We start from the raw sequence: 27858 nt of genomic DNA on the forward strand, positions 1-27858 counted from the left end.
ACACTGTTTCAGCCTTGTCTGCAGCCCAGCCCTCTTGCCATGTTTCCGAGATACGCGGCGCCGACTCTTCGTTCTTGAAGTGGAGCCACCAGGTAAGTTATTGTTTAGGGTCAGACCTGTATGACCTGGAGTTAAATTTATTAACTGAAGCAAAAGTGATAAAGATTTCATGGTGAAGTCTGGCTTTATTGTCTACATTGCCAGAAATGTATTTGGAAATTACAAACATAATTAATGCAATTTCTGATCATTTTTAAATAGACTGTAATACAGTGATTCAACTAATCACAGAAAATTTGAAAGCTAACGTGAGGAGTTAAGCTTGCTGCATCTTCTATTCAGTTGGATTTTCAGTGATCAGTGTGGGGAGAAGAAATGAGATGAGAAATTAATGGGAAACCCACAGCAATCTGAATTAAGGGTTACTGGTGACAAGTTGTTCATTAGAGTCAAATGGAATGGCAGCTTCCTCTTCACAAGGTGGTAATGGCTCACAAACCTGGAGGGAAAAATGGACATGAAGTTCATTTTATTCCTAAAAATGAAATTCTTACAAAATTAAAAGGACAACATAAATGTAATGACATCTCAGAATATTTTTGTTAACACTGTATGCACTCTATTTAAAACAAAAAAAAAAGTGGTATACTGCAGAACAACATCTAGAACAGAAATTAGGGTAGAATAACTTGGAGCTCCCAGGTTAATTAGTGAAATGTAATTCTAGCATACTGCAGGTGTATGAAGATAAGAGGGGAATGGGAGCTTTCCATCCAGGTTCTAAGGCTTGATAGATGTATAAAATTATAGGAGGCATAGATATGGTAGACACTCAGTCTTTTTTCCCCTTGGTAGGGATATCAAAACCAAGAGGGCACATGTTTAAGGCGAGGCAGGAGTTCTAACAAGGATACGAGGGTAAGTTTTTTGCATATCATACTTGATATCAGGAACACACTGCCAAGGTGATGGAATCAGATACAATCACTATGTTTAAGAGACATTTAGACAGGACCTTATTTAGGCAAGGCATAGGATGATACGGACCTAATGGGATTAATGTAGGTGGGGCAAAGAGTTACATGAACATGCTGTATGACTCTCTGACTAAGGACAATTCCTTTTGGTTTCTGCTAATTGTAGGTATATATTTTTGTAATACAATTGATATTTTAAACTTCTGTTATTATGCTTTAATGCCCAGAAATAAATTAATGGCATTTAGTGAGCTATTAATAAGTATTTCCAATAAGACATTGGAAATCAGAGTTACTGGTGGGCACCATTTTCATTTTTTAGCCTCCACAGAAAAATAATTTGCGCAATTCAGGGTATCAACTTGATGTTTTCATACATTCACATATTATTTTAAGCTGCTTTTCTTTCAGCACAGCTCACACACCGTTTCTCATCTGCTGATTCTCCCTGCAGTTTATCTGAATGGGTCACAATAACCTTCTGAAACCTAACTCTGCATTCTTAGATTCTGGAGTGACCATCTGCATGATGATTAACTTGTAGACTCATCCAAGCCTCATCCAGTAACAAGATCCATACATATTACTGCCTAGCAATCAAAAACAGAAGTCCTAGTTGGATGCCCTAGTTCAAGGTTATTGATGTATCAAATGTTTTTTTCTGAGAGCAGCTAACTTGGCAGACAGTGGCACTCTTTGGTCGACATGTAGCTTAAGAGTTGGAATTTTCTGAGTGTTTGTCATATCAGAAAAGTTCTATCCATTTATCAATGTCAAATTCTGAATGGATTTGTTAGTCTTCATTGGCAGAAGCAATGATTAGCATATGAAACATTCCACTTCACCATGCTTGATACTGTGTGGAGAACTGATTTTATTTCCTCCAAGCTAATTACAAGTTTGATTTGCACTATCTCTATGTCCAACCTGCAGGATTTCTCTTGTGTGATCGGAGTCTGATATTTCTCAAGGCTTTGGCCAGAAGCGACTGGAAAAATTATTTGTATTTACTGTATGTGTATATGTATGTGTATGTGTGTGTGTGTGTATATAGATAGATAGATATAAAAATATAAAAATAAAGAACCGTGCTGTGATTCCAGTTAGATCCTGTCATTAAAATGGGATTCTTCAGAGCAATGACATGTATGGCTGAGTATTACAGAGGCATTCTGGGCTCGGCATCCAGTGATTTGTGCCGATCAGCATTACTGAAGTAAGAATTAACAGAAGGAATTCTCAATCTAATTTGTCACTGGTTTCTCACTCACTTAATTCAGTGTACAACCACACTGAAGAAAAGATAACAAAATTTGTGTCCCATAGTTCAATTTGTGTGAAATAGGTTTCAAAATTTTGGAATTAATGTGAGAAACTCAATGATTTTCAAGATAGTCCTCACCACATCCTTGTTATTACTGGGTGGCATGGTGGCACAGAACTGCTTCCTCAACTCCAGGGACTGAGGTTCGATCTCGACCTCCGGTGTTGTCTGTGTGGTGTTTGCGCTACATGGGTTTCCCCAGGGTCTTCTGGTTTCCTCCCATATCCCAAGTAGGTTTGTAAATTACCCATTTGTGTAGGTAAGTGGGGGAAAAACTATGAAGGGTTGATTGTGTTTGAGAGAGAACAAGTTGCAGAAATACAGAAAAACAAAAATAAGGGGGATAGAGGGCTGATGGGATTGCTCTGTTGGGAGCTGACAGGGTCTCCATGTAATAGTAAGTGAATAAGAATTAAAAATGTGAACTAAATTAATTTGTGTGGCTGCAGATTGCTTGCCATTGACTATTGCAAGGTTGCATTGGAAGCTACATTTGGGCACACTGAGTACACTTCAATCTTTGGAATCCATGGGGTGAAATGTGGTTAACTATCGACCAAAAACCACGTTCTCACCCAGACCTGCTACCATAGCTTTTTTATGCTCCAGATTCCAGTATCTGCAGTTTGTGTCTCTAGTTAAATATACCCTACAGTGCTGACTCCTCATCAGAATAGGACCCGCATGCATGTACAAATAGAGTAATTTTGCAAAAGTTATTCTTGTCAGAAGGCCTCATTTTGTCAGGAGTACATATTGGGAAATCAGCTACACATTTCCCTAGGTTCCCTGTCCTAAAATCATGCAGCATTCTAAGACCAAGGAATCAAATGGACAATCTGTTTTGCAGTTACAATGTCAATACTGGATATAAAAAAAATCTTAACTCGCTGTTCTGTTCTCACAATTTCCTTTTCTTTCTCTCTCTGCCTTATTATAATATCATGCTCATAGTCACATAGGGAAATAGCACGGAAACAGGCCCTTTGGCCCCTGAGTCCGTGTCAATCCTAGCCTAACCAATTTTATTCTCCCCACATTCCTATCAATTCCCCCCCGAGATTCTACCATTCACTTACACAAGTGGCAATTTACAGCTGCCAATTATCCTACAAGCCCCCACATTTTTGGGATGTCAGAGGAAACTGGAGCATCCACAGGAAACCCATGGGGTCACAAGGAGAAGGTGCAAAATCCACAAAGCAGCACCAGATGTCAGGATGAAGCCTGAGCTTGAAGCTCTGAGGCGGTAGCTCTACCAAATGTGCCACTGTGTCACGTGTCATTGATTTGCGTTTGGTCAGTAAGTGACAAAATACATACCAGTGTTTCATTGAATGTCGATGAGTTGGTATTGTGAATGGGACTGACTGCGGTCCTTTTACGCCATGCAGACTCCGTGGCTCCTCTGTTTCTTTTAAAGGGCCATGCCAGGAAGGCTCTTCCATCTCGTTGGTGATCAAGTACAGCAGGAGGAGGTTGCCTAACGATTTGGAGAACATTAGTATTTTTGACATTTTTTTTAAAACAGATCAGCTGGTCCCATGAGGTTGCAGTAACAATTTTCATCATGGACCTTATCATGCTTGACCTAGCCAATGCCTCAAGTTTGCCTTGATCTCTATGGCCCCACTAACCTGTATGGCGTGACAGGTTAGATCCATTGTAGTGGAGTTCACCACTCTGTGGCCCATCCATGAGGTGAGTGGTAACTGGGTCCCAGGCAGGAGGAAGTGAGCCCCATCCCCCAGGACTGGCTTGGTGTCTGCTGACGACTCACCACTGATCAAGGCACCTTTCACTGTTTTTAAATGCCTTTGATCAAGTTGGCTTGAATGAATTTAAAAGAAATAAGAATTATCTAGAGAAAATTAAAAACAAATATTAAAGTGTTAAAATATTGTATGTTAATTTACATAATACAAAGTGAAATAAGGAAAAACAAATCTCAAACTGAAGGCGAGACTTGCTGCAGAATGAGAGGTCAGATGTGCTGAACGTCAGAAGGTGGACAGGTGACTGTTTCCTACAGGACCACTGCTTGTATCAGAGCTCTATAGTGACCAATAGATATTAGTTTTAATCTAGTAAATAATATCCTTTTGAATTATTTGCATTTGCAATAGGATTTTGACGAGAAAAAATTGAGATGTGACAGAAGGTGTGTTTAATATATAAAGTATTAGTGCTTAGAGTTAGGCTGTACCTTCAGATGAAAGCAAGAGCAATGATAACAACATAGTCATGGAAGATTAGATTACACTTGAATGTCCTGAATTTTATTCTTTCCATATAATACAATGCCCCGCCTGATGTGCAGGGGGACAATTTTAGTTGTTTTACTTCCCCACCTGAACAATGAGCTGATTAAAAAATGTTAGCTTAGTAAGTTTTCAGAATTGTTGTTCATTGGAAAGATGATAATTAAATTCTTAAGAAAGCTATCAACACTTCCTGACAAGTAACATACAAATTTCTATCCATTACATTTTTTTTTACATAAAATGGAGTACATTGAGCAAAGTTGGCAAAATGGATGTATACGTGAAACTGGACAGCACTGTGTTTGGAGCAACAAACAATCTGCTGGGTGAACTCTGGGTCAAGCAGCTTCTGTGGAGGGAAGGAAATTCTCCAACAGATTGTTTATTGCTCCAGATTAAGCATCTGCACTCTCTTGTGTCTGCACTGTTTGGGTTGTATGTTTACCTTGCCCCTGTTCAGCTTGGTACAGCCAATGTACTTATTTCCTGCTGTTATCATAACCTGAGTATCCAGCCAGTGCTCACCAGAGTGCAGCCCAATTCCATAGGGCCAGCACAAGTGCAGGCTACATTTCAGTGATTAAAAGGAAGGTCCTTGTGGCAGCAAAAGGTGGAGGAAGGTGATTCACAAAAGAGAATGGGTTCCACAATTTGGGGGCATCCTAGTAGAGAATGCGGAGGATGTCTTCCATCTGCAAGGTAGCAAGAGGATCCTTTGGAGAGGCAGAAAAGGCAGTAGGAGACTGCGGAGGATGTCACTGCTAAAAGTCAAGGAGTAAGAAGCTGGATACGATGCTGCAAAAGGTTCAGTAACTTGTGTGAGGGTCCATAAATGCATCTTCAAAAGTTCCACCAGCCTCGTGCACTGCTCCCTTATCACTTAATTACAATCCATTCATCTATTAGTCAAGACTTGAAAGTAACATTCCTATACCCCACACTTACCACTACCCCAGTTCTCTCATAAACATCTCACAGTTTCACACAGTTGAACAATTGCTGCCATATCACCCAAACACATTGCATGATACTAAATAACACATTTCACTCTTGCAGGGCGGGTGGCACATAAGGAGTGCAGACAGCAGCAAATGGTTGAGATGTGAGTGGCTGCATCACCTTACCTCACTGGAGAAGGATACTTGCTGCATTTAAAGTGGTCTGATGGAGCCTGTGGCAGGATGGAATGTAGACCATCAAGGAAGGTGATATCCTCGTACCTAATCCTCCTCCTCGCATCCCACTTCCTCGTTAGCTCACTCCTTTCAGACTCACACACCACTGACAGTGTAAGAATGCAGCTCTTGTTTTCCACAGGCTTGTACCACAGCCTAAATCTTAATCCTCTCGGAGTGCCCAAAACAGCCAGACGGTGGTGGAAGAGTCGGAAGGGAATGAACATAAAAATGTCACTCACAGCACCAGCTGAGGTACTGATGCTTTACGTGGTGTCAGCATACACAAGGGGTCTGCAGTTGGAACAGTTGTAGTGGTGCAGATTCCAGCTGCCGAGAGAGTGAGGTTGCACAAGTTCGGCTGCAAATAAAGGCATTCAAAGAGCAATCTGCAGGCGAAAACTGGTGCTTGGTGCATTAATAGGCCAGCTGCAGAGTTACAGACAGAAGGTAATGAATGAGACTGTTTATGGAAAATATAGCGTGATGAGTTGAATACAGACATTCTGACCAGTATGGAGTTCTCTATATTGCCTCCTTCCTCCCAAATCCTCCCTCTTCCATCTCCTCCTCTCTGTCATCTACCACAACTGCTCACCATATAGTTTGTGGCAAGGGCTGTCCTCTCATAATGGCAAAGTTATAGTATTTGCAGACCTTCATGAATCATGGTCAAAGGACTTCCAGAATGATTGAGGCAGTGAAATTGTGCCCACGGACTATTTTAGCAGATTGCAGCATGGCAATCAGTGTCAGTACTTGCCCCGGTATTCTCCTCCTCCAGTCTTGAAAGAACCTCGTGGCTGGAAATTCATGGTGACTGTGACCTTGTAATTATTGGCTGCTTTCACAGCCCTTGTGGTTGTAGTTGGGGCTGGAGCACTTGCCATATTTCAGTGCTAACCTCAATACCAAACTGTAGGCAGCTCAAACATTGTTTCTCACTGATATGGATGTCAGAGAATTGGATTCAGTATTATTATAGGGAATTATTATGTAAGTTTTGAATAGTGTAGCAATAGAAGTCACTACCTTGCCTTCTAAATTAGGGTTACCGACATCATTTCCATACCACTGTTGCATCAAAATTGCATTTTGAGCTCAACACATTATGGATATAACTGGAAAATTTGCATTGAGGACTACCCAAGTAATTGGGGCTGCATCCACAATACAAGATTAATGGCCGCTGTGGAGTAGAAATTGGAAAAATGGAATGAAGCAAAATCTAGAAAGTACAACTTAAGAATTTGACTGAGACCAGTCTGATAACTGATGCTTTTTAGATGAGCAAGCATGCATGGAATTCCAGTTTTCAAGAAATGGGCATGATGGGTGTGACGTCAAACTAATGGGTAAGAAACAAAAGCAGATAATCTGCACACATTTACTATGCATTCAAGCTACAAATAGAAATGAATTTTACAAACAAATCCAGATTCAATGACTCTCATTCTCAAATGCTTAAAATAAAATTCATATACAGTAATTTGCAGATAGTTGCCTTAACACAGTGGTGCATGAATTTTGTGGAGAAGGTGGGTGCAGATTGAAATCCTGAATCAGTTTTGAGGCCATGCATAAAACGTGATACATTTTAATCAGACATAACCAGAAAATGATATTGGTTGTCATATACACAATGACATAAATTTTTAAAGTTTGTTAGTGAGCTTGTTTCTATTTGTGTTGCTACCAACAGCAAGATGCCAGTATAGTTTCCCTTATTTAAAATGCAGTGAATTACAACTGTGTTCTGATATATCTGACAGTTTAATTTCCTTGTTATCATTTTTAAATTCTTTATCAGTCCTGGAGACTCAAATATTTGGGTCTTTGTTTCAACCAAAAATCTTGTAGATTTTAAAATGACCACTCTTTTACAAGTAAAACGTTCCTCTGCAAAGTATTCCTATTACAATGCCATTGTCTATTTCACTTTCTATAAAATTCGTATAGACTTCTCCCCGTCTTAAAATTTAACTTAGCCACTTGTATCTACATCTCATTCTCTAGTTGATAATCATCCAGCTTTTCATTTGTTCTAGAATTAACTTCCTTATTAGATTAAAAAAGAGAATCAGCAGGTCAGGCAATGTCCTGTGGAAAGAAAATTAGTGTGAGTAGTTCTAACATTTTTTCCCCCCAGATTCCAGCATCTGCAGCTTTTTATGCTTTTTCTTTTATGGAAACCTTTTTTGTTTGTTTCCACTCATAAATTGAGAAAAAAATCTGATATTCTTGAGTTCCTGTGAAATATAGAAATCTATAATGAAGGAAGTCTTTTACTGTTAGAAATGATGCAAAATTTGTCAGTGGAATGTGTTTACAAATAAGGCATGGAGGGATTTGGGGCTAATGCAGACAAATGGGATTAGTGTAGATAGGCACCATGGGCTGAAGGGGCCTGTTTCTGTGCTGTACAATTCTATGATTCCATGAAATACAATTAATTCTGTCTGATCTGCTGGGCATTTCCAACATCATCTCCTTAGATTTCAGTTTTCTGCAGCTGTTCTGGCTGTACTTCACAGCTTTTACACATCCCTTTGTTTTCTCTCTCTCTCTAACTTCCCCTCATTAATCTATCAATGGACACTTGTGCAAACAGCATATCTCCCCAGCAACCCTAGCCTCACCCTTTTAAAGATATTTCCTTTGTCCTATCTATACCTATCTTCCTCCCCCCTCCCCACCCTCTCCACTACTTAAAAAAAATTAACTTGTTTTCTCATGTTTACCACTTCTGATGAATAGTTTCCAACTATTCATCAGAGCCCTGTTTCTCTTTCCACAGATTCTGCCTAAACTACTGTTTTTCCAGCATTTTCTGTTTTCATTGTGCAAATGCATACACTTTTTTATGGAACAGTGCAGGTTAATGTGAATAATGTTTCAGATTTTGTGGTTATAGTTAAGTGAGTGCTTTAGAAAGAGAGAATACTCTAATCTGCAAACATCTTTCGTTCTCACTATTAATTTGTTTTTGTTTTCTTTTTATTCACTTGACTAGATCAAATATTTCCAAATCAAGCTGCTGAAAAAAAATCAGAATTTTGCTGAGTTTCTGTTTATTTGATCCACCATACACATGATGTACACGCAAGCTTCAGTTCTGTCTACTGACAGGTAAGCTTAGAAAAACAAAGTACTGCAGATATTGGAAATCTGAAATAGATAAAGAAGATGCTGGAAACATTATTCATGTCGGGCAGCATCTGCAGAGAGAGAAGCAAAGTTAATATTTCAGGTCAATGATCCTCTTCTGAAAAGTGATCAATCTGAAACATTAACCACTGCCCCCAAAACAGTCTGCGCAAAAGATGCATTTCGTTGTGTTTCGATGTACATGTGACCAATAAAGATATCTTGTCTTAATTCTTCTTGTCAAAGTCTAGCAACTTTACATATGGATTAATAGAAGGGTTAAGACTGTTAAGTATGTACAGGGCTGCCACTGGAATTTAACAAGGACAGAACAGCTTACCACAGTAGAACAAAGGTAAACTTTCAACCAGTTACCCAGCAAGGCCTCCTGCCTATCTGACCCTTGCTACCATGTTATAGACTTGGGGAATGCCTGGAAAAATACATCTAGCAGGTGAATGGATCACATGTAGTGCAACCCTGCCTTCACAAATGATACTTCTCAAGATTATATTTGGTATACCAATGTACAATGGCAAAGATCCACAAACGTCATTAATATTCTCTCCATGAAGGAAAATCGTGCTGGTGAATAGTACTCTGACACTAATCTCAAGAAAAATGAAATTCAAATCATTTGGTTAAATCTATGGATGTGGTTTGAAGGCCACCATGTTCAAGCCTGCATTCAATTTTATGTTGTATTCAAAAATACACACCATGGATTTTGATACCGATGAGTCACTTTGTCTTCAGCACGCTCTCTGAATTCTCCATGCTAAAAATGAAGACATATAAAGAAAATGTTGAAGAATAAGCTGAAATGTTCTATATTTCAAACTTAATGGTTACTTCTCAAAGATGAGACAATTTGCTGAGCTTGAGAATAATCTTGTCAGTTTAGAAACAAAAAAGAATTCTATAAAATATGTTGAAATTCATATTTAAATTTCAATTCTGTTCAAGTACATTTGCAGAGAATATTGTCTATATTGGAAAAACACTGAATTAATATACACTGTTACTTAAATGCACATAACCTACATAGTCCATTTAATGATTGATGACATGAAAAAAGATTCATGTTTTCCTTGTTCCTGAGTTGCGTACTTTAAACTGTTAAATGCAGTTTCATTACATTGCTTCTCTGAATCAATAATGAAAAAGGTCAGTAATTAATTCAACAAATTGCAGAACGAAGGCATGCAATTTCTATTTTATTACTTTCTTATTTGTTTGTAAACACTTTGACAAACCTTCATTTTTATTAAATTTCAATTTTAATATAAATTTTAAATTCAAAGATCAGGATTTGAAAGTGATCCAATACACATTGCATACTTTCCTTAAAAACTAAACTGGCTCTCACATTAGTCTGTTTTGCAACTACTATTTTGTTCTGTTTTGTCTGCCAGCATTCTATGGGATAAATAAAAATTAATGGTTGGTGATATATTTATTTTTTTCAATCGTTTTGAACTTGGGATTTCCACCCACTTTCAATTAATGTTATTGCCACTGGGATCTTCATTGTTCAGACAGCATATGTTTTTTTTCAGTGATAACTATTTAGTAAATTTTTACCATTTATTCGATTTAATGATTTTGTATTCATTCAATGTCTCTATCTAAATTTGCACGGTTTAGGATTCTGTGCTCAACAATTTTTTTTGGAATCTGGGTGTTGCTGGCAATGTCAGCATTTATTGCTGTTCCCTAATTGCCCTTAAAGATTCAAGAAGCCGCTGCCTTGAATTGCTGCAGTCCTTCTCATGAAGTACTCCCACCATGCTACTGGGTTGGGATTTCTAGGATTTAGGTCCAACAATGAAGGACAGAATAGTGTGCCTGTTGGAGGGGAACTGGCAAGTGGTGATGTTCCTGTGCATCTGTTGCCCTTATTGTTAGTGGAAAAGGCCACAAATTTCTGAAGTGTGGTCAGAGAAGCCTGGGCAAATCACCTGTGGTGCTTTTGGTTGACAGTTAATACTGCAATCTGTGCATCAGTGGGGTAAGGAATAAATATTTAGGGAAATGAACCCAGTCTGGCCCCTTTTGTCCTTTAGGACTCTGCTAGCTCATTTAGTGGTGGCACTACCTGATGGACTTGAAACCTCCCACCCAGAGCACCTTCTGTGTCCTTGCTACTTTCAGTGCTGCTTCCAGGTGCTGTTAACATTCAGGATTTATCAGCTAAGGGAGGATGGTTGATGGTAGTTATGTTTGACCTGATGTTAAGAGACTTTTTGGGGGTCTGGAGTCAATGTTGAGGATCTCAAGGCTGCTCCCTCCTACCTGTACACCACTGTGCCTCACCCAGAGTGGGTCCTGTCCCACCAGTTGGACAGGATGTAACCAGGGATTGTAAGAGGAGAGTTTGGCATCTTGTCACAGAGTTTATAATCAAACGGCATGAAAACAGGCCCTTTGGCCCACTGAGTCGGCGCTGACCATCAACTACTCATTTACGCTAATCCTATACTAATCCCACTTAATTCTCCCTACATTCCCCTCAACCCCCCTCCAGATTCTATCACCACCTATACAATTTAAATTGGCCAATTAATTTACCAAACAACATGTCTTTGCAATATGGGAGGAAACCAGAGCACCCGGAGGAAACCCACATGATCAAAGGGAGAACATGCAAATTTATAGACAGCATAACAGAGGTCAGGATTGAACATGGGTCACTGGAGCTGAGAGGCAGCAGACCTACTAGCTGTGCCATTGTGCCATGCCATATATTAAGCACAAAAATTTATCCTGAAGTATATTGTCTGTAAGGTATTATTTTTTGCCTGTGACCATCTCAAGCTGTTTCTTGACTATTCATTGGAGAACTCTCTCAGATTAGTCATCAGTCCCCAGATGTTTGTGAGGAAGACTTTGCAAGATTAGGTTGAGATCAATTTTGCTATGTCCCAGGTCACTGCCAGGTGGCCCATCCAGTGTTGTTCTTTCCCTGTTCCAATACAGCAGTAATGGTACAACTAAGTGGCTTAGTCAGACTTGGTAAGGATGGCAGCTATCCTCCCCTGTTGGGAATTAGTGAACCAGATGGGTTGCAATGACAACTGAATAGTTTTAGAGGTCAGCATTACTAAGAGTAGTTGTTGTTTTCCCAAATCATTAACAAAATTTAAATTCCACAGCTGCCAGAGTGGGATTTGAATTTGTGTCTCTGGACTACAAGTTAAGTAACTTAACTGCTGTACCACTAATGTACCTGCTTTGTTGTTAGACCACTGAATGTTTTTCCCACTGGATGCATGTGTGCCTACAGATGTGACTAATTTGCAGATTTTCCTTTAACACAACCCACATTCTCCTATATTCTCTGAATAACCACTTCACCTTGCTGTAAGCAGAATTTTGTAGAGTTCATACCACCTTCTTATCTTAATCTATTAAGAATCATTGGAACATATAACACATAAGGGACACTTCAGCCCAATAGGCTTGAATTAGCTCTGAAACATCTATCCAATTGGTTGCACTCCCCTTCACTTTCCCCAGAGCCTCATAATTTAATTTCTTTTCCAGTTATTTATCTAGTTCCTATTTAAAAGTTACCATTGAATTAGTTTCGCCACTCTTTCGGGCAGTTTATGGTAACTGGCTGCATAAAAGACTCTTTTTTCTTTCACTCTTCTTTTACATATTAATTTAACAACGTGTGATTTGGTTACCAACTCTCCAATCAGTGGGAACCGATTTCCTCTATGTTACCCAAATCCCTTTAAAAATATGAACAATAGTCAATATTTTCACCGAAGCATACAAGAGGATGGACTTTACATTCAACATTCACAAGACAAAGGTCCTCTACCTGTCTGCCCTCACTGCACCCACACTGCCCTCTGACATTAAAGGTTCACATTGAGAACCTGGAAAACATGACCACTTCCCATATCTTGGGAATTGCCTTTCAGCAAGGCAGACGTCAGTAATGAGTGCAGCAGCACAGCCTTTGTTGATTGAGGAAAAGGCTGTTGAAAATCAAGATCTCAGACTTGGCACAATACTCATCTGATTGGGCAGTATTCATCTCTGCCCTCGTATGCTTCTCAGACCTGCACGATCTACAGCAGGCACCTGTGCTGTCTCTGCAAAATCTTCCAAATTCACTGGAAGGATGTGAACAAAGGTCAGTGTCCTTTCCCAGACCAACATCCCCAATACTGAGACCCGAGTTACACTCCATGGGCAACAGTGAGCTGGCCATGCTGTTCAAATGCCTGATATCAGATTCCTGAAACACACTCTATTCTGAGCTCTGTTATGAAAAGAGATTGCCAAGCACACAGAAGGAAGGATTTGAAGATGTGCTCAAAACCTCCTTGAAGGAATGTAATATTCCCACTGACGACTGGGTATCTCAAGCCCATGATTTCTCAAAGTGGAGAGGGAGAATTTGGGAACCTTAAGGCCATGCATCAGGAGCACACAAGTCCTGCAGAAGTGACAGAATGATCAGACCATCTTGAAAAATGGGCAATGTCACATTTTCCCACATTATATTCCGTTTGCTACATCTTTGCTGTCTCTCTTAATCTATATCCCTTTGTAGCCTCCTCTCATCCTTTTCACAATTTAACTTCCCATCTATCTCTGTGTCATTAGCAAATTTGACAACCAAACCTCCTCCATCCAAATCATTTACATAAATTATAATGAGTTGAAGCTCCAGTACGGAACCATGTGGCATATCACGTTATATCTTGCCAACCAGAAAAAGATCCACTTATGCCAACTGTTTCCTGTCAGCCAGTCAATCTTCTCTGCATGCCAATCTATTACTTCCTTCACTGTGAGCTTTTATTTTGTGCAATGACCTTTGATGTGGCACCTTAACAGTTGTGATCGATCCCTTCTAATCCTATTTTGCAGCACTCTTCCCACAATCTTCGAGGCCAGTGCATTTCAGGTGCTCACCTTAAATACCTTTTTAATTGCGAATATCTGCCCCATCAACCCCTCAAGATGTGCATTCCAGTTCTCTTCACATTGAATAGCCCACTGCCTCTGTAATAAACTTGATTGTGTTGTTCCCCCATTTCTTTGGAGTGAGCTCATATAGACTATCCTATTTAGTTCCTTGCTGCTTTTGGGTATGAAATCATGCAAAGTTGCAAAACGAGGTGTCCTGAATGTTGTTTGGATGAGTGGGGAGAGTACAGGAGGGAAGGGGATGAATTATGGGGAGAAGAAAATGGTTTCAGGGTAGAGGAAGAAAATTATGAAGTGGAGAGGGAGGAGGAGAGTGTAACCGGGCAAAAGAAAAAAATGCAAAGAGGATTTGAAGCATAAATGGTGTGAGAAGAAAGACCAGATAAGTGGTGGGGAAATTATTGGAGAAAATTCTCAGGGACAGGATTTACTTGCATTTTGAAAGACATGGAGTTAGTCGGGAAATTTCACAAGGCTATTGCCAGGGCTGGAGGGCTTGAGTTACAAGGAGAGAGAGATTAGTCTGGGACTGTTTTCTCTGGAGCAAAGGAGGCTGAGGGGTGAGCTTATAGAGATTTATAAAATTGAGGTCGTGGATAAGACTGATTGTCACAGTCTTTTTTCTAGGGTAGGGGAGCTTATAACTAGAGGACATAGGTGTAAGGTGAGAGGGTAAAGATTTAAAGGGAACCTGAGAAGCAAGTTTTTCACAGAGAAGGTGGTGGGAATATGGACTGAGCTGCCAGAGGAAGTGGTAGAGGAGATTACAATTACAACATTTGGACAGGTACTTGGATAAGAAAGGTTCAGAGAGATTTGGGCCAAATGCAGGCAAATAGGAAAACATCTTAGTCGGTATGGACAAGTTGGGCTGAAGGGCTTGTTTTCGTGCTGCATAACTGTGACAATCTGACTCTAAACGTGCACACGTCACGTTGCAGCTGCATAAAACTTTGGTTAGGGCACATTTGGAGTGCTGTGATTGCCGCATTACAGGAAGGATGTGGATACAGAAGAGGTTCACTGGGATTTTGCCTGGATTGGAGAACATTAGCTCTTGGAAGAGATTAGACGAATTTAGATTGTTTTCATGGAGAGTTGGAGGCTGAGGGGTGACTTGATAGAAATATATAAAATTATGAGAGGTAGATGGTTAGAATCTTTTGCCCAGGATGGAAATGTCAAATACAAGGGGACATATGGATCATTGAGTTCTATTCTGCCACATCCTTGAGTCTAGGCACAAAATTTGACCAAAAAACATAATCGTAAATGAAAATTAACAATAGATATTTATAGTTTGTACCTTGATTTGCATGTTGCTTAAGAGGTTTGATCTGTTTAGTTTGGGGCCTAAACACAGGCCCCAGCCAATCTCTCCTACATAGCAGTCCTTGCGTTTTTGATATGAAACATAAGGTGCAGACCGATATAAGTAGTTTAGGTCACCAGTACTTTCAGCAGAGATGTGCCTATTCTCACCAATATAGTAGGGGAAGTCAGGGAGTTTTGATCTATAATCACTTGAAGCATCTGGTCCTGGAAAAAGAAAACTTGCAGTGTAATAACAGTTAGACCTATGTTTCAACACTTAACATTTTCAGACCTGTTAATACATTTATTGGGACAGAAATAAGCCATTCGGCTCTTGAGCCTGTTCCAGCATTCTGTGATTTGAAGGCTGATAGGTACTTTAACTCCAGCCACCTGCTATAAATCCAAAGCTTTTTTTTATCCTCATCTAGAGAAATTGTACTGATCTCAGATTTATTTTTTTTATTAGTTAATACCCAGTGCTTTTCGTGGGAGTTCCATTTTTGAATATTTTTGTACCTAGTTATCACCATCTCATGATCTAGGTACACAGACCCCAATATCACCTCATATTTCTTGTAATCCTAACTCCAATATTGAAAAGAAAAACAGTTTTGGATGAAATAAGACTTGCATTTAATGACATCCAACTGTCATCATCTTTCACTGTCTCTTTGTAATTTTATCCTCTTGTCTCCATTAACTCTCTCCATAAACATTCCCTGACTACTATTTTCTCAATTCCACAAAAGGTTCAATTAAGGTTGTTAAACACAATCCACCTTTCACGGTTCCAGGTTGGTTTTCCCTCATCAGCTCAATTTTTTTTTTAAGTTTCCTCACTATTCTTTGATTCCAATAACATTCCCACAACTAACAGTAAATCAATTGGTCCGGTTTTTTTTGGTTTCTCACTAAGATTTCTTAAATAATGGAATTACATTGGCTTTTTTCAAATCTCTAAAGGAGCAGTTCCTGAAATACTTTAGAAATTTTGCAGCAAAACTTTGTAGTTTCCTCACATACTTTAAAATCCTGCAGTAGAAACCATTTAGGTCTTGGGGATTTATCAGTCCTAAGTGCCACAATTTTTATTCAAAAACTGTTTTCTTGCTTACATTCACTTTAGTCTATTCCAGTTCTTGATTTATTATTGTATCTAGAACAAGAAATATTTATTCTTACTGTCTACTGTTGCAAATGAGAGAATTTTTACCTTGGTGACCATACAAGAATGGTGAATAGTAAAATAATCAAAACGTTAGTGAGCACATTTGGTATCTATTAGACCCAGAAGCCTTTGGGGAAAGTTAGGTTGTCAATTTCAATATGTTTAAAAATTCAGCTACAGCAAGGTTAATGTGGGTTTTGCAGTTCAACTTTGACTTTGAAAGGTTCGTGTACTTCCTGGAACTTAGCAGTGAAAACATCCCACACAAAGAGGTGATTAGTAAAATGGGGGTCCATGGGATTAAAGGGCAAGTATCTGCATGATTAGGAAATTGTCTTAAAAACAAAAAGAAGAGAGTAGTGGTAAATGGTTCACTTTAAGACTGGAGAATGTAAACAGTGCTGTTCCCCAGGGGTCACTTCTGGTACAACTGTTTTGTATATATTAATGAACTAGATATGGGTGTGGAGGCTAAAATTACCACAGGCTTGGAAATGTGGTAAACGATGAGGAGACTGCAAGAAGACGTAAGCTCCTGAATGGGCAGATGAAATTTAATGCAGCAAAATATGAAGTCATAAATTTGTCAGAGAGTAGTGTTAACGTAGACTAAAATAACACCATTCTAAAGGCTAGACAGGTGTAGGAAATCACAAATGTTTGTGCCTAAGTCCTTGAAAGAGGCAGGACATTATGAGTTAGCAGAGTAATAGAGATTCTTGGATTCATAAATAGTGGCAGAATATACAAGAGCAGATGTTTGAATCTGCCCAAGAAAGTGGCCAAGCCACAATTGAAATATCACATCCAATTCTGGTGGTCACACTTCAGGGAGGATGCAAAGTTCCTGGAGGAGGTGCAGATTTCCCAGAAAGGCTCCAGGAATATCTGATTTCAGCTACAGGTTAGACTGGAGAAGATGGGATTGTTTCCCTTGGAGCAAAGAAGGTTAGGAGATTTGATAGAAAGGTCTATGAGCATAACTGGTTGAGATAGAATAGATTTAAAGTAACTGTTCCTTTAGCACATAATTGGAAGGGCCTGGGACCCAGATTTAAAACTTTAGCCAAGAACTATGGGGGATTTGAGCAAAGTTCATTGCCTTGTAAGGTAGTGGAAACAAAATCAGTCAATGCTTTTAAAAGAGAGATGGTATTTGAAAATATACCAAAAGTAGCCAGCTTCCACAACTGCTCTTAGAAAAGGGTTTGTCACCGTACTCGTATTGAGGAATGTGCTTAAATACTTCAGAGGTGTTTTTTACACTTCGGAGGTTTCAAGGTCTAAGCTGCATGTTGTAACTTTGATCTATCAAATCAGCATGAGAGCTCCTCATACACTGTTACTTTGAGCCTCAGAAAAGAAAGGATAAGGAAAATTGTGGAAGTCATCTTGTTGATTAACAAATGAAATCATTTCAATGGTGAATGATGATGTAAAGATATAAACAGACATTGTAGATATTGGTAAATAGAAAAAAGCTTTTGGCCTCCAGTTGGAATTTGTAAAAGTTCCTGGTAGCAGTTGTGAAGTGGCAAATGCCTAAATATAGAAAGTAGACAAACATGTAGCAAAGCAGAGTAATTTCAATATGGGAGTTTGATTTGAGCTTGGGATTCTGTTTGGAGCACATTTCTGAAGGGCAGTTAATTCAGAAGACCAAGATAGTTTTCTGCAATAATATATTTCAGAGTCAAAAAGGATAAACCCATTTTTATTTCCTAATAAGTAATGAACAGATTTAATTAACATTTTCTACAGTGTATGAATATGTATCTAAAGGAAATGATAATGTAATCAAAAGAAATATAATGCTCAAAAGGGTGAGATTTGAAAAGGCTACTAAGATTCTAGATTTGGGTAAGGCTGACTTCCTTATAATAGAGAATGTCCATACCAAACATAATTCTGCTACTGGGTACAGTGACAGAAGGTCAGCGTGAGGTGAACAAAAAGGAACTTAATATGATACAAATCTCAGTTTATACCCTTAAGGGCATGAGCTCCACTTGTCTAGAAAATACAGCCTTGGAAAATTAAAGAAGTAATGTCTGTCATAAAACTAAAACAAAAAGCAAACTAAAAAGTCAAAATATAGATCAAATCCTGGTGAGTTGGAAAAATTCTAGTATCTGCAAAGGGTACCAAAACATATTGGAAGAGCAATGGAAAGAGATTATTAAAAGAAACTTGCTGGGAATATCAAAATTTAATAGGACAATTTTATCAGGATAAAATGTTTTAGACCAAAAAAAATAGAAAATGCTGGAAACACTCATCAGGTCAGGCATCATCTGTAGAAAGGGAAATAGAGTAACGATTTCAGGTTGAAGACCCTTCGTCAGAACTGAGAAAGAAAACCCGTTAGTTACAAGTTGCAGAGAAGGTAGGGAGAGATGGATAGGACAAGGGGATAGCTCTGATAGAGCAGGCCAGGGTTAATGTTGAAGTTGTAGAGGCCATGCAGTCAATGGGTTCATGGGAGCAGTAGGAGAGTGAAAATGAATGCACTTAGTGCGTGTACAAAATGATGTAAAAACTTGTAAAATGTAGAGGTGTAGGACATGCCTGGCTTACCAGGCTTTGTTAATGGAGAACTGAGCTGATATCACTGATGGATGACTGAGAGTAATTCTGACACAGACAAAGCGATTTATCAGAAATTGAGCCCAGAAGGCTACAATGTGCCCAGATGGAAGATGAGGTGCTGTTCCTCAAGTTTACATTGGACCTTATTATAACAGTGCAGGAAGCCAAAGTCAGGTTAGAGTGGGATGGAGGCTAGTGGCAGGCACAAAGTTCTTCTGAGTCAGCCCTGCAAACTGTGAATGTAGGTGGTCCACAAATTCCATCACCCAATCTGCACCTGGTTTCTCTAATGTAGAATTTAGACCCATGATTTATGATCAGACAAGATGGTTAAAACTAATAATAATGTTCATGAAAGGTTGGAATAGATATACAAATGACTTATTTTTGGTACTATTTACAAAAGAGGAAGATGATAGCATCCAGAGAAAATAAATTTTGAACAGATGTTCTTGTCAAAATTAATGTAAGCAAAGTAGCTTAGAAATGAAAAAGGTAATAGTAGTTGGGAGTTTCAAATCCCAAACTTTCCATTTGATGGTTTTAATATTAGTTACTCTAAATCTACCACTGCTCCCTTGATTTCTGAATTGTTTGTTCTGTGCCATTTAAGAAGGTGAGAGAACAAAACCAGAAATAATTGTTGGAAAATTATTGGAGACTCCAATGAAAGTTGAAATGACAACACTTTTCAAAAAAAATTTCAAAGAGCCAGTGTGGATCCCTAAAGGGTATTCACAACTGAACAATTTGACTGAACTTTTTGGGAGGTGATTAGTGTAATTGGGATGAGAATAACTTTGTGTTTTTAAATTGACTTCCCCAAAACATTTGATAAAGTTCCCAGTAAGAGACTTATCAGAAGCTGAATTTCATGGAGTTACATGTGACCTGGTTAGGAAACCTGTTGCATGGCAGAAGCCAATGGCATGGATAATGAAACTTGCAGTGGCAGGTTAATGCTGTCCTGCAATAATCTGTGTTGTGGCTTCAGTTAATGATTGTCATAGAGACAGTCACAGAGTCGTACAGCACCCAAACAGGCCCTTCAGCTCATTAAGTCCACACCAACTATCAAATACCTATTTACACATCCTGTTTTATTCTCTTTGCATTCTCCTCAACTCCTCCCAGATTCCACCATTCTACCATACACACGAGGGGCAATTTACAGTGGCCAGTTAACCTAACAACCCACTTAGCTTTGAGATGTGGGAGGGGAAAAAAAACATTAGATAATGAGATAGAAATTCCCAGATGATGCAAGGGTAGAAGTTGCAAGGCCTGTAGATGGAAATATTAACTTATGAAAAGATATGAATTGAATGGGGAAATGAGAAGTACAGTGACAATTGATTTTTATTATTAGCAAGCATGAGTTCATCTGCCTTGGACTTAAAGGTAGAAAAGAATACTTTTAAAATGTCGAAAAAGGTAGAAGCAATGGTGGTTCAAAGAGATTTAGGGATCCATGGATGGTGCAAAACATATTCGAAAAGAGTAATAGAATACGAGTCTTTCTATCAAGAGGACGGGGGGATAAGTAGGTAGAGGTTATACTACAGTTCTACAAAACCCTGGTTGGACCACTCCTGGAGTACTGTGAGCAGCTCTGCTCATTCTTCCTTAAGAAGGATGTCATGTCCTGGAAGAATGCATTGTAGATTTACCAAATTGGTATGTGGACTCCAAAAATTAAATCACAAGTAGAGATATGCTAAGTAATTGTATTTCAGGATTTATGGGATTAACAATGATTTGGTTGGAGTTTTCTAGGCTTTAAGAGGAACTGATAATGTAGATAGAAAGAAATTATGTCTTATGGTTGGGAAACCTAAGGCTCGGACTCATTGGCTAAAGAATTGGAACCCGGCCATTCAGGAGTGAGGTTAGGGAACAGTTCAACAAACAGGTTAATAAAATGATTGAAACTGTTTTCCACAATCAGTAGTTAATAAAAAGCCAGATGTTAATATTTAACCCCTTATTGTAGTTAAGGAAAAGACAGACTTAAAAGACAAATTCAATGCCTATCCTTCTGAATTAGCTTGAGGGGCTAAATAACTTATTTCTGTTCTAGATTCCAACAAGAATAGCACGGTCGTTCACTGGCAGAATTGGAAAGGCACTTCAAGAATGCTCAGAGTGTGGCACTCTCAAACTCATCTTCAGCACCAATGAAGGAACAACATCTTAGAGAGTGCAACATAGAGCACAACCATTGGCAAATGACTGCACAGGAGGGCACATCAAAGTGTATAAGCCCAATGGTGATAGGAGAATGAATATTCTGGGAGACAGATACTTCTGCAACTGCCATTGAGTATCCCTGATGGTGACTTGCTTTCCCTAGATAAAATTTGTCACTAAGAGTACTTTTTGAAGGTGGATAAGGAACAGGCCAATGCCATTATCCATTGGGAATCAATGACGAGAAGGAAAAGGGTTAAGGTCCAGCAGCCAAAGTTACTGGAACTTGGATGGAAGTTAATATACAAGACCTTGGATAAAATGATTTCAGTCTTATGCACTTATAAGTAGAGACATTATAAAATAAAGTAGGTTGAAAGAATAGTGTAGGAAGGAGGGCTTCAAATTCCTGGGTCTTTAGAACAAAGTCTCTACCTGCTCAAGGGTAGAGAGCAAGGGGTAGGGCCTGCTCACTTGCACAGAGAAGAGACCAATATCCTTGTGGAAAGGTAACTAGTGTTGGAAATGGTTTGAATTAACTTGGCTGGGATTCCAGTCTCTCTTGTACTTTATTTTTAAAAAAAAGGGAAAAATATGTTCAGATGACTGAGAAGAGAAAATACACAAGAATAAATATAATAAAAATTGAACACAATACTCTAGTAGAGGTTGAACTGGTGTTATAAGTAGATTCTATCTTGTCATTCATTCTTCCTACCAAAATATGCATCACCTCACATTTCTCTGCATTAAATTTCATCTCTTGCCCAACACTGATCCCTGGGGAATAAAATTGTTCACCTTTCTTCAGTCTGGAAAAGCAGCTATTTACTACAACTCTGTCTGTTACTTGGCCAACTTTCTATCCATGCTACCAACATCCTTTTAATCCCATATGCTTCAGCTTTGCTGATAAACCTTAGTGGTGATCCATCTGCACAAAAACAACTGCATTATCCACTACTTATTCAAGTTCTATCAAACTAACTAGAAATGATTTGTCTTTAACAAATCTGTGCTGACATGCCTTAATCCATTTTCCTCCAGTTGACCTATTAATTCTGTCCAGGATCAATGTTTCTAAAAGCATTGTTAAGATGACTGGGCTGTAGTTGCTGGGCTATCCTATTCCCTTTATTGAACAAGTGAATAAAATTCATCTCTCTCCAGTCTTTTGGATCCACTCATGTATCAAAGAGCATTGAAAGATTATGGTCATTGAAATATTAATGCTCTCTCAATTTCCTCCCATACCTCTCTCAGAATCCTAGGATGCATTCTATCTAGTCCTGGTAACTTAAGTTTAGCCAAGTTTTCTAATGCCTCCAGGGGATCTATTTTTAATGCATTTAACATTGCAACTTTCTCCTTCACTATTATTTTGGAAGTGCCCTGTTCCCTGGTGAAGAGGGGTACAAAGTATTCATTCAGTATTTAACACCTGCCTTAGGATCCAAGTGCAAGTTCCCATTTTTGTCACTAATACCACCCCACTTCTCTCTTACCCCCTCCCCTCTCCTCCCCCCCCCCTTACAATATTGACAAAATTGTGTTTCAAAAAACTGTCTGTTGGTTAGAATTATAACAACAAACAGACAATATCATTCATCTCGATAAACTGTCTTACTACAGAACAGTTTTAAAAAAAATGCAGTTGATGGAAGTCTGAAATAAGAACAGAGGCTGGAAATACTCAAAAGGTCAGGCAACATCTGTGGAAAAACAAACCGAGTTAACATTTTCAGGTCAATGCCTTTTCATCAGAACTGAGCAAAGTTAGAAATCAAACATGTATTAAATTGCAGAGAATGGCGGTGGGGGTGGGGGGGGGGGGTTGCTGGAGGGAACAAAGGGAATGTCTGTGACAGGGTAGAAGCCAAGAGAGGTGGTGGTCCTGGCTGAGAGAGGATGGTGAAATTTTGTTAATCACAGTTGATCTGTATGGAGGAGATGAATGAAAACAGAACGAGAAAGCAGGAAAAGAAAATACTAGAACTGTGGGATATAAAACTCTGCAGATGCTTGATACGGGTGGAAGACTGTGCTGGAAATACTCAACAGGTCAGGCAACATCTATGGAGCAAGTAAATTACTTTTGCTCATTATTCAGGATCTGGGCATCACTGGCAAGGCCAGCATCTATTGATTGACCATCCCTAATTGTCTTGAAGATGGTGAGGGAAGGGCCTTATTGAACAGCTGTAATGAAACTGGTGAAGATAGTCCAACAGGGTAGGGAGTTCCAAGATTATAGATCCAGCACTGATGAAGAAGTGATTGTGTGCATATGTATGTGTATATTTATATATGTGTGTATACTTTGAAGGGAGGAAACCTCCTGGTGGTTGTGTTCCCACATGAATGCTGCCATTATCCTTCTTGCTGTTTGAGGTCTCAAGTTTGGGAGCTACTGTAGGGTAGTCCAGTTGAGTAACTGCAGTGCATTTTGTAGACAGTACATTGTGTTGCCACTATAAGACAGAGGTGTAGAGAGTGAAATTTTAAGTTGTGGATGGGGTAGCAATCAAATAGATTGCATGGTCCTGGATTATGAATGTTACTGGACCTGCAATCCTCCACTGAACTCCTGACTGACTAGTAGATGGTGAAAAAGTTTTGAGGTGTCAGGAGGGGGAGGGGGGGGGGGTCACTTACTACAGGTGAATACACTTGTTTAAAAATGCAGTTTAGCATGTGGCTTGTCTTGTGTTACAGCTTAATTTTTAGATAAGTTTGTTGCTCCTCCTGGCATGTCCTTCCCAACTCCCCACTGAACTGGAGTTTACTTCCTGGCTTAATAGAAATGGTAGAGTGAAGATGACGAGGTTACAAATTGTGGTCGTATAAGTTCTGCTGTGGCTTATAGTATACAGTGCCTCGTGGATGCCTAATTTTGAGCTGCCAGATCTGTTTTGAGTTTATCCTATTTAGTACAATGGTGGCACAAGAGAACAGGATGGAATGTATCTTTGGTGTACAAGTTGATGACATTTCATCAGAACTTGCTGGTTCTCAAACAAACCAGAAAAGCTGGTTATCTGGAATCTTTGAATTCCAATATTAAGTCCTGAGGGCTTTTATTTGTCAAGATAGATGAGAGTTCTGTTCTTCAAGTTTGCATTGGATTCCATTGGAACATTGTAAGAGGCCAAAGACAGAGAAGTCAGATTGGGAGTGAGGTAAAGAATTGAAGCTAAAGGCATCCTTTTGGAATGAATGGAGAAGTTCTGCAAAGTGATCACATAAACTGCATTTGGTTTCCCCAATGTAGAAGAGACAGCATTGTAAGCACAAAAAGTAGTGCAATAAATTGAAAAGCTGTCAATGGATCACTGCTTGTTTGGGTCCCTGGATGCTGAATTGAGAAGAGAAAGATGGGCTGTGGCATCTCCTGCCATTACATGGGAAAGTGAAATGGGAAGGGGACTAAGCATTGGTAGAGATGGAATAGTGAACCAGAGAGGTACCTTTTGGAACACTGAAAGAAATGGGTGGGGAAGATGGCTGGTGGTGACACCACATTGAAGCAGGTATAAATTGCAGAACATTCATTGAATATGGTGGTTGCTGGCATGGAAGGTGAGGACAAGAAGAACTCTTTCCTGGGTAAGGGAAGAGGGAATGAGAGTAGAAGTGCTTGAATGGAACATGGGCAAAAAATAGGACTGCACCCTACCATAGAGATTCCCTTTGTTCTCTCCACCCCTCCCCCCTTAAAAACCCACAGACTCGCACGACTATCTTGACTATACCTCTTCCCACCCTACTTCCTGCAAGGGGTACATTCCATTCTCCCGGTTTCTCTGGCTCTGTTTCATCTCTTCTGATAGTGACAAATTTACTAGTGCTTCTAAAAATGTCTTCCTCTTTCCTTAACCCTGGCTTCTTTGCAGGGTTAGTTGGCAGGGGTCTCAACTATATTTCTATTTCCCATAATTCTGCTCTCATCCCCTCTCCTTCCAGCTAGAACAAGGACATGGTTCCTCTGGTCTCACCTTCCATCCCATCAGATTTCCATTCAATGGAACATCCTGTATAAATTCTACCACCTTTAATGAGATTCCTGACACACCTCTGCTCTCCTCCCCTCTCCTCCCCTCCTGTCCCCTCCCCTTTCAAAATATCAAAGGAACTGCTCCCTCTGCAACTCCCTGGTTCACTCTTCCATCTCCACCTTTTGACAGTACTTTCCAAAGCAACTACAGGAGCTGCAGCAACTGTCTTTTTACTACTTCCCTTTCCACCATCCAGGTATCTAAACAGACCTTAAAAGTGAAGCAGCAATTCAGTTGCACTTTTTCTAGTTTAGAGTATTACATTCAATGCTCACAATGTGGCCTCCTCTACACTAGAGAAACTTAAATGCAGATTAATGATCACTTTGCAGAACACTTCCATACTGTCCACAAGAGTGACCCTAAGCTTCCAATTGTCTGTCACCATATTTCTTCATTCTACCTCAATTCTGGCCTCTGTCTTTGGCCTCCTATACTGTTCTAAAAATGCCCAAAATTAGCTTCAGAAAAATCACCTGGTCTTTTCTCTTGGCACAACACAGGCCTTGGGACTCGATGTCAAATGCAACATTTTTCAGGTAACCAGCCTTTCCTGTTTGTGTCAGCACTGCCTGTTCTGATGTAAAGTTATCCACTCCACGTTTTGCTCTCTCCAGAGATGCTACCTGATCTGATGTGTATTTTCAGTATTCATTTGGCCTTTATTTCAGATTTCCATCAACAGTTGTGTTCCGTATCTCACGGTTCCTGCATTCTATTTTTTTTTTTACCTCTCCACTGCCCCCACTTATTTCCCTTGTGTACACTCCTTCAGACAGTTCAGCTGTGGTCAACAATCATTCAGCATTCTATCTTCGAGACCATCACCATCATTTGTGTCACCTGGAGAATTCTGGGTCTCCACCCTAACACAGACATTCCTTCTGTTCTTCCCCCTTTCTGCAACTTAAAACAAAACTGTGTTCTCATTTTTCTACTTCTGATGAACGGTCATTGATCTGATACATTACTGCTGATGTTACCTGATCTAGTATCTCCTGCATTTTGTTTTTATTTCATCAAAAACTGTGACTGGGGGCCTGGACTCATTTTGTCCCTGTTGCTGATCACCTCCGTGTGACCTATATTGGTCCTCATCCAGCAATGCCCAGAAATTAAACTTCTCATCCTCTTGAAAGCTTTCCATTAACACCCACTCCTTTTATCCTGCTGCTCTGCAAACGTTTGTAATTCTGGCTGCTGATAGTTATTGAGTCATCATGCACCCTTCTGCTCAGGCCACATTTGGCAACCTTCTTCCTCAACCTCCCCACTTTTCCATCTTCACTCCTTTTTAAAACCCCCCTTTAAACATTTCCTCTTACCTGCTCCACAGTCCCCCTACGTTGCTATGTATCAAATTCTGATTTGTAACACTGTCATGAGGCGCCTTCTGGCATCTTACCACGTTGAAGCCTGAATTGAAGTACGAGCTATTGCTTTCATGAATTGTTTAGATTGTATAACACTGGAGTTGAGCATCAACTTAATCTGAAAAATGAAATTAGTCACTTTTTATGTTGCTCCGGAATAAATGGTCTGTGTATCATGAATGATTTTCGCAAATTGTACCCATTAATTAAAATAATTTTAAAGCACTAAAGGAAGGGAAACGAGGAAAACAAAAGCTCTTTCTCTGTGAACGGTAATTGTTCGAATCTACACACTTGCTGCATTGAGTTATTAAATACCTGTAAATACAACAGATCCTCTGCCTGGTTCAGCAGATCTCCAGGAGTGAACAGGGTTGTTCCTGCCCGCAAGGAGCGACATGTGTTTCCGGATATTTTTGCATAACTAAAAGGTAAATTCTACCCACGAAAGGCTTGAGCCGGGTTGTATGAATTCATAGTCAAGTAGAATCCCCAGCCGAGAGCCAAAGTATCAACAAAAGTGATAATGACGTCGCGTTGCTATGGACACAGATGTGGTTGCAATGACACTGGAGTGACGAAGGTCGGCTGTGGACGGGTAGCACAGAGACCGGCAGAAAACAGAGAGCCCAGATGCAGTGGGAGAGCAGGATCAGAGAACGCAGAGACAAGGAGCGGACATGATCCGGGGCAGGATTGGAGATAACGCTGAGACGGGGAGAAGGCAGAAGCAGAGGGTCGTAGGCAGGGAGAGTGCAGAGACAGGTTAAGAACAGGAGCCGAGAACTGGGACAGAAGCAGAGAGAGGGCAGTGGCAGGGGAAAAAATAGGGAACCGAGAACACGGGAAGAGGGCAGAGGCGGGAATTGTGCAGTGACGGGGAAAGAGTAGGGAACCGAGAACAGAGATGGGGAGAGGCTATTGACGGGAAGAGGGGTCGAGAGGGACCAGAGGCAGAGGGTGGGAAACACTACAAAATCAGGGAGGGTCTGGGGTCAGAGGCAGGGAGAGGGCTGAAGCGGTTGTTTCTTCTCGTACAGTAGCTCCTCAAATGCTCAAATAATTTAGGTAGAAGACATTTCTCCATCCTGGCTCTCACCGATCTATTCATATTCAATCAAATTGCGCTGTCATTCTGGACCCTGACGATAAATTCCCGTAATTTCCCACAACAAATATTAGATACATAGATGTAACATTTCCTGGCTTCCCTCTCGGGGCGACATTGCAAATTTTCCAAAACTTGAATCAAGAGCATTTTGTAAGCTTGTGACTGAAGCAGTTGTCGTTTATGCTTTGCTTCTTTCCATGTCTTGGGTGGAAGTC

General features: G+C 39.8%; 1 protein-coding gene across 1 annotated transcript; it reads right to left on the minus strand.

The window, feature by feature from the left end:
* Window positions 1-415: 415 nt before the first annotated feature.
* LOC127584202 (uncharacterized protein C4orf45) lies at window positions 416-26995 on the minus strand. Its single transcript, XM_052040802.1, has 5 exons — window positions 26851-26995; window positions 15147-15379; window positions 9607-9665; window positions 3625-3784; window positions 416-499 (listed from the first exon to the last, which is right to left on the minus strand). Exons 1-5 carry the CDS (start codon window positions 26930-26932, stop codon window positions 416-418), a joined length of 618 nt encoding a protein of 205 aa, XP_051896762.1. The 5' UTR covers window positions 26933-26995.
* Between the last annotated feature and the right edge of the window lie 863 nt (window positions 26996-27858).

The sequence above is a fragment of the Pristis pectinata genome, chromosome 2 (genome assembly GCF_009764475.1).
Source record: "Pristis pectinata isolate sPriPec2 chromosome 2, sPriPec2.1.pri, whole genome shotgun sequence".
Taxonomy (NCBI): Eukaryota; Metazoa; Chordata; class Chondrichthyes; order Rhinopristiformes; family Pristidae; genus Pristis; species Pristis pectinata.

What these genes read in the sequence shown, in the direction of transcription:
- LOC127584202 (XM_052040802.1), bottom strand. Translation starts at nt 26,932, where the DNA reads ATGTCGCTCCTTGCGGGCAGGAACAACCCTGTTCACTCCTGGAGATCT. An exon ending in AGGATCTGTTGTATTTACAG is followed by an intron (nt 15,380 to 26,850) that starts GTATTTAATAAC and finishes TTCTTTTTCCAG; the next exon opens with GACCAGATGCTTCAAGTGAT. An exon ending in CGACATTCAATGAAACACTG is followed by an intron (nt 500 to 3,624) that starts GTATGTATTTTG and finishes TTTTCCCTCCAG; the next exon opens with GTTTGTGAGCCATTACCACC.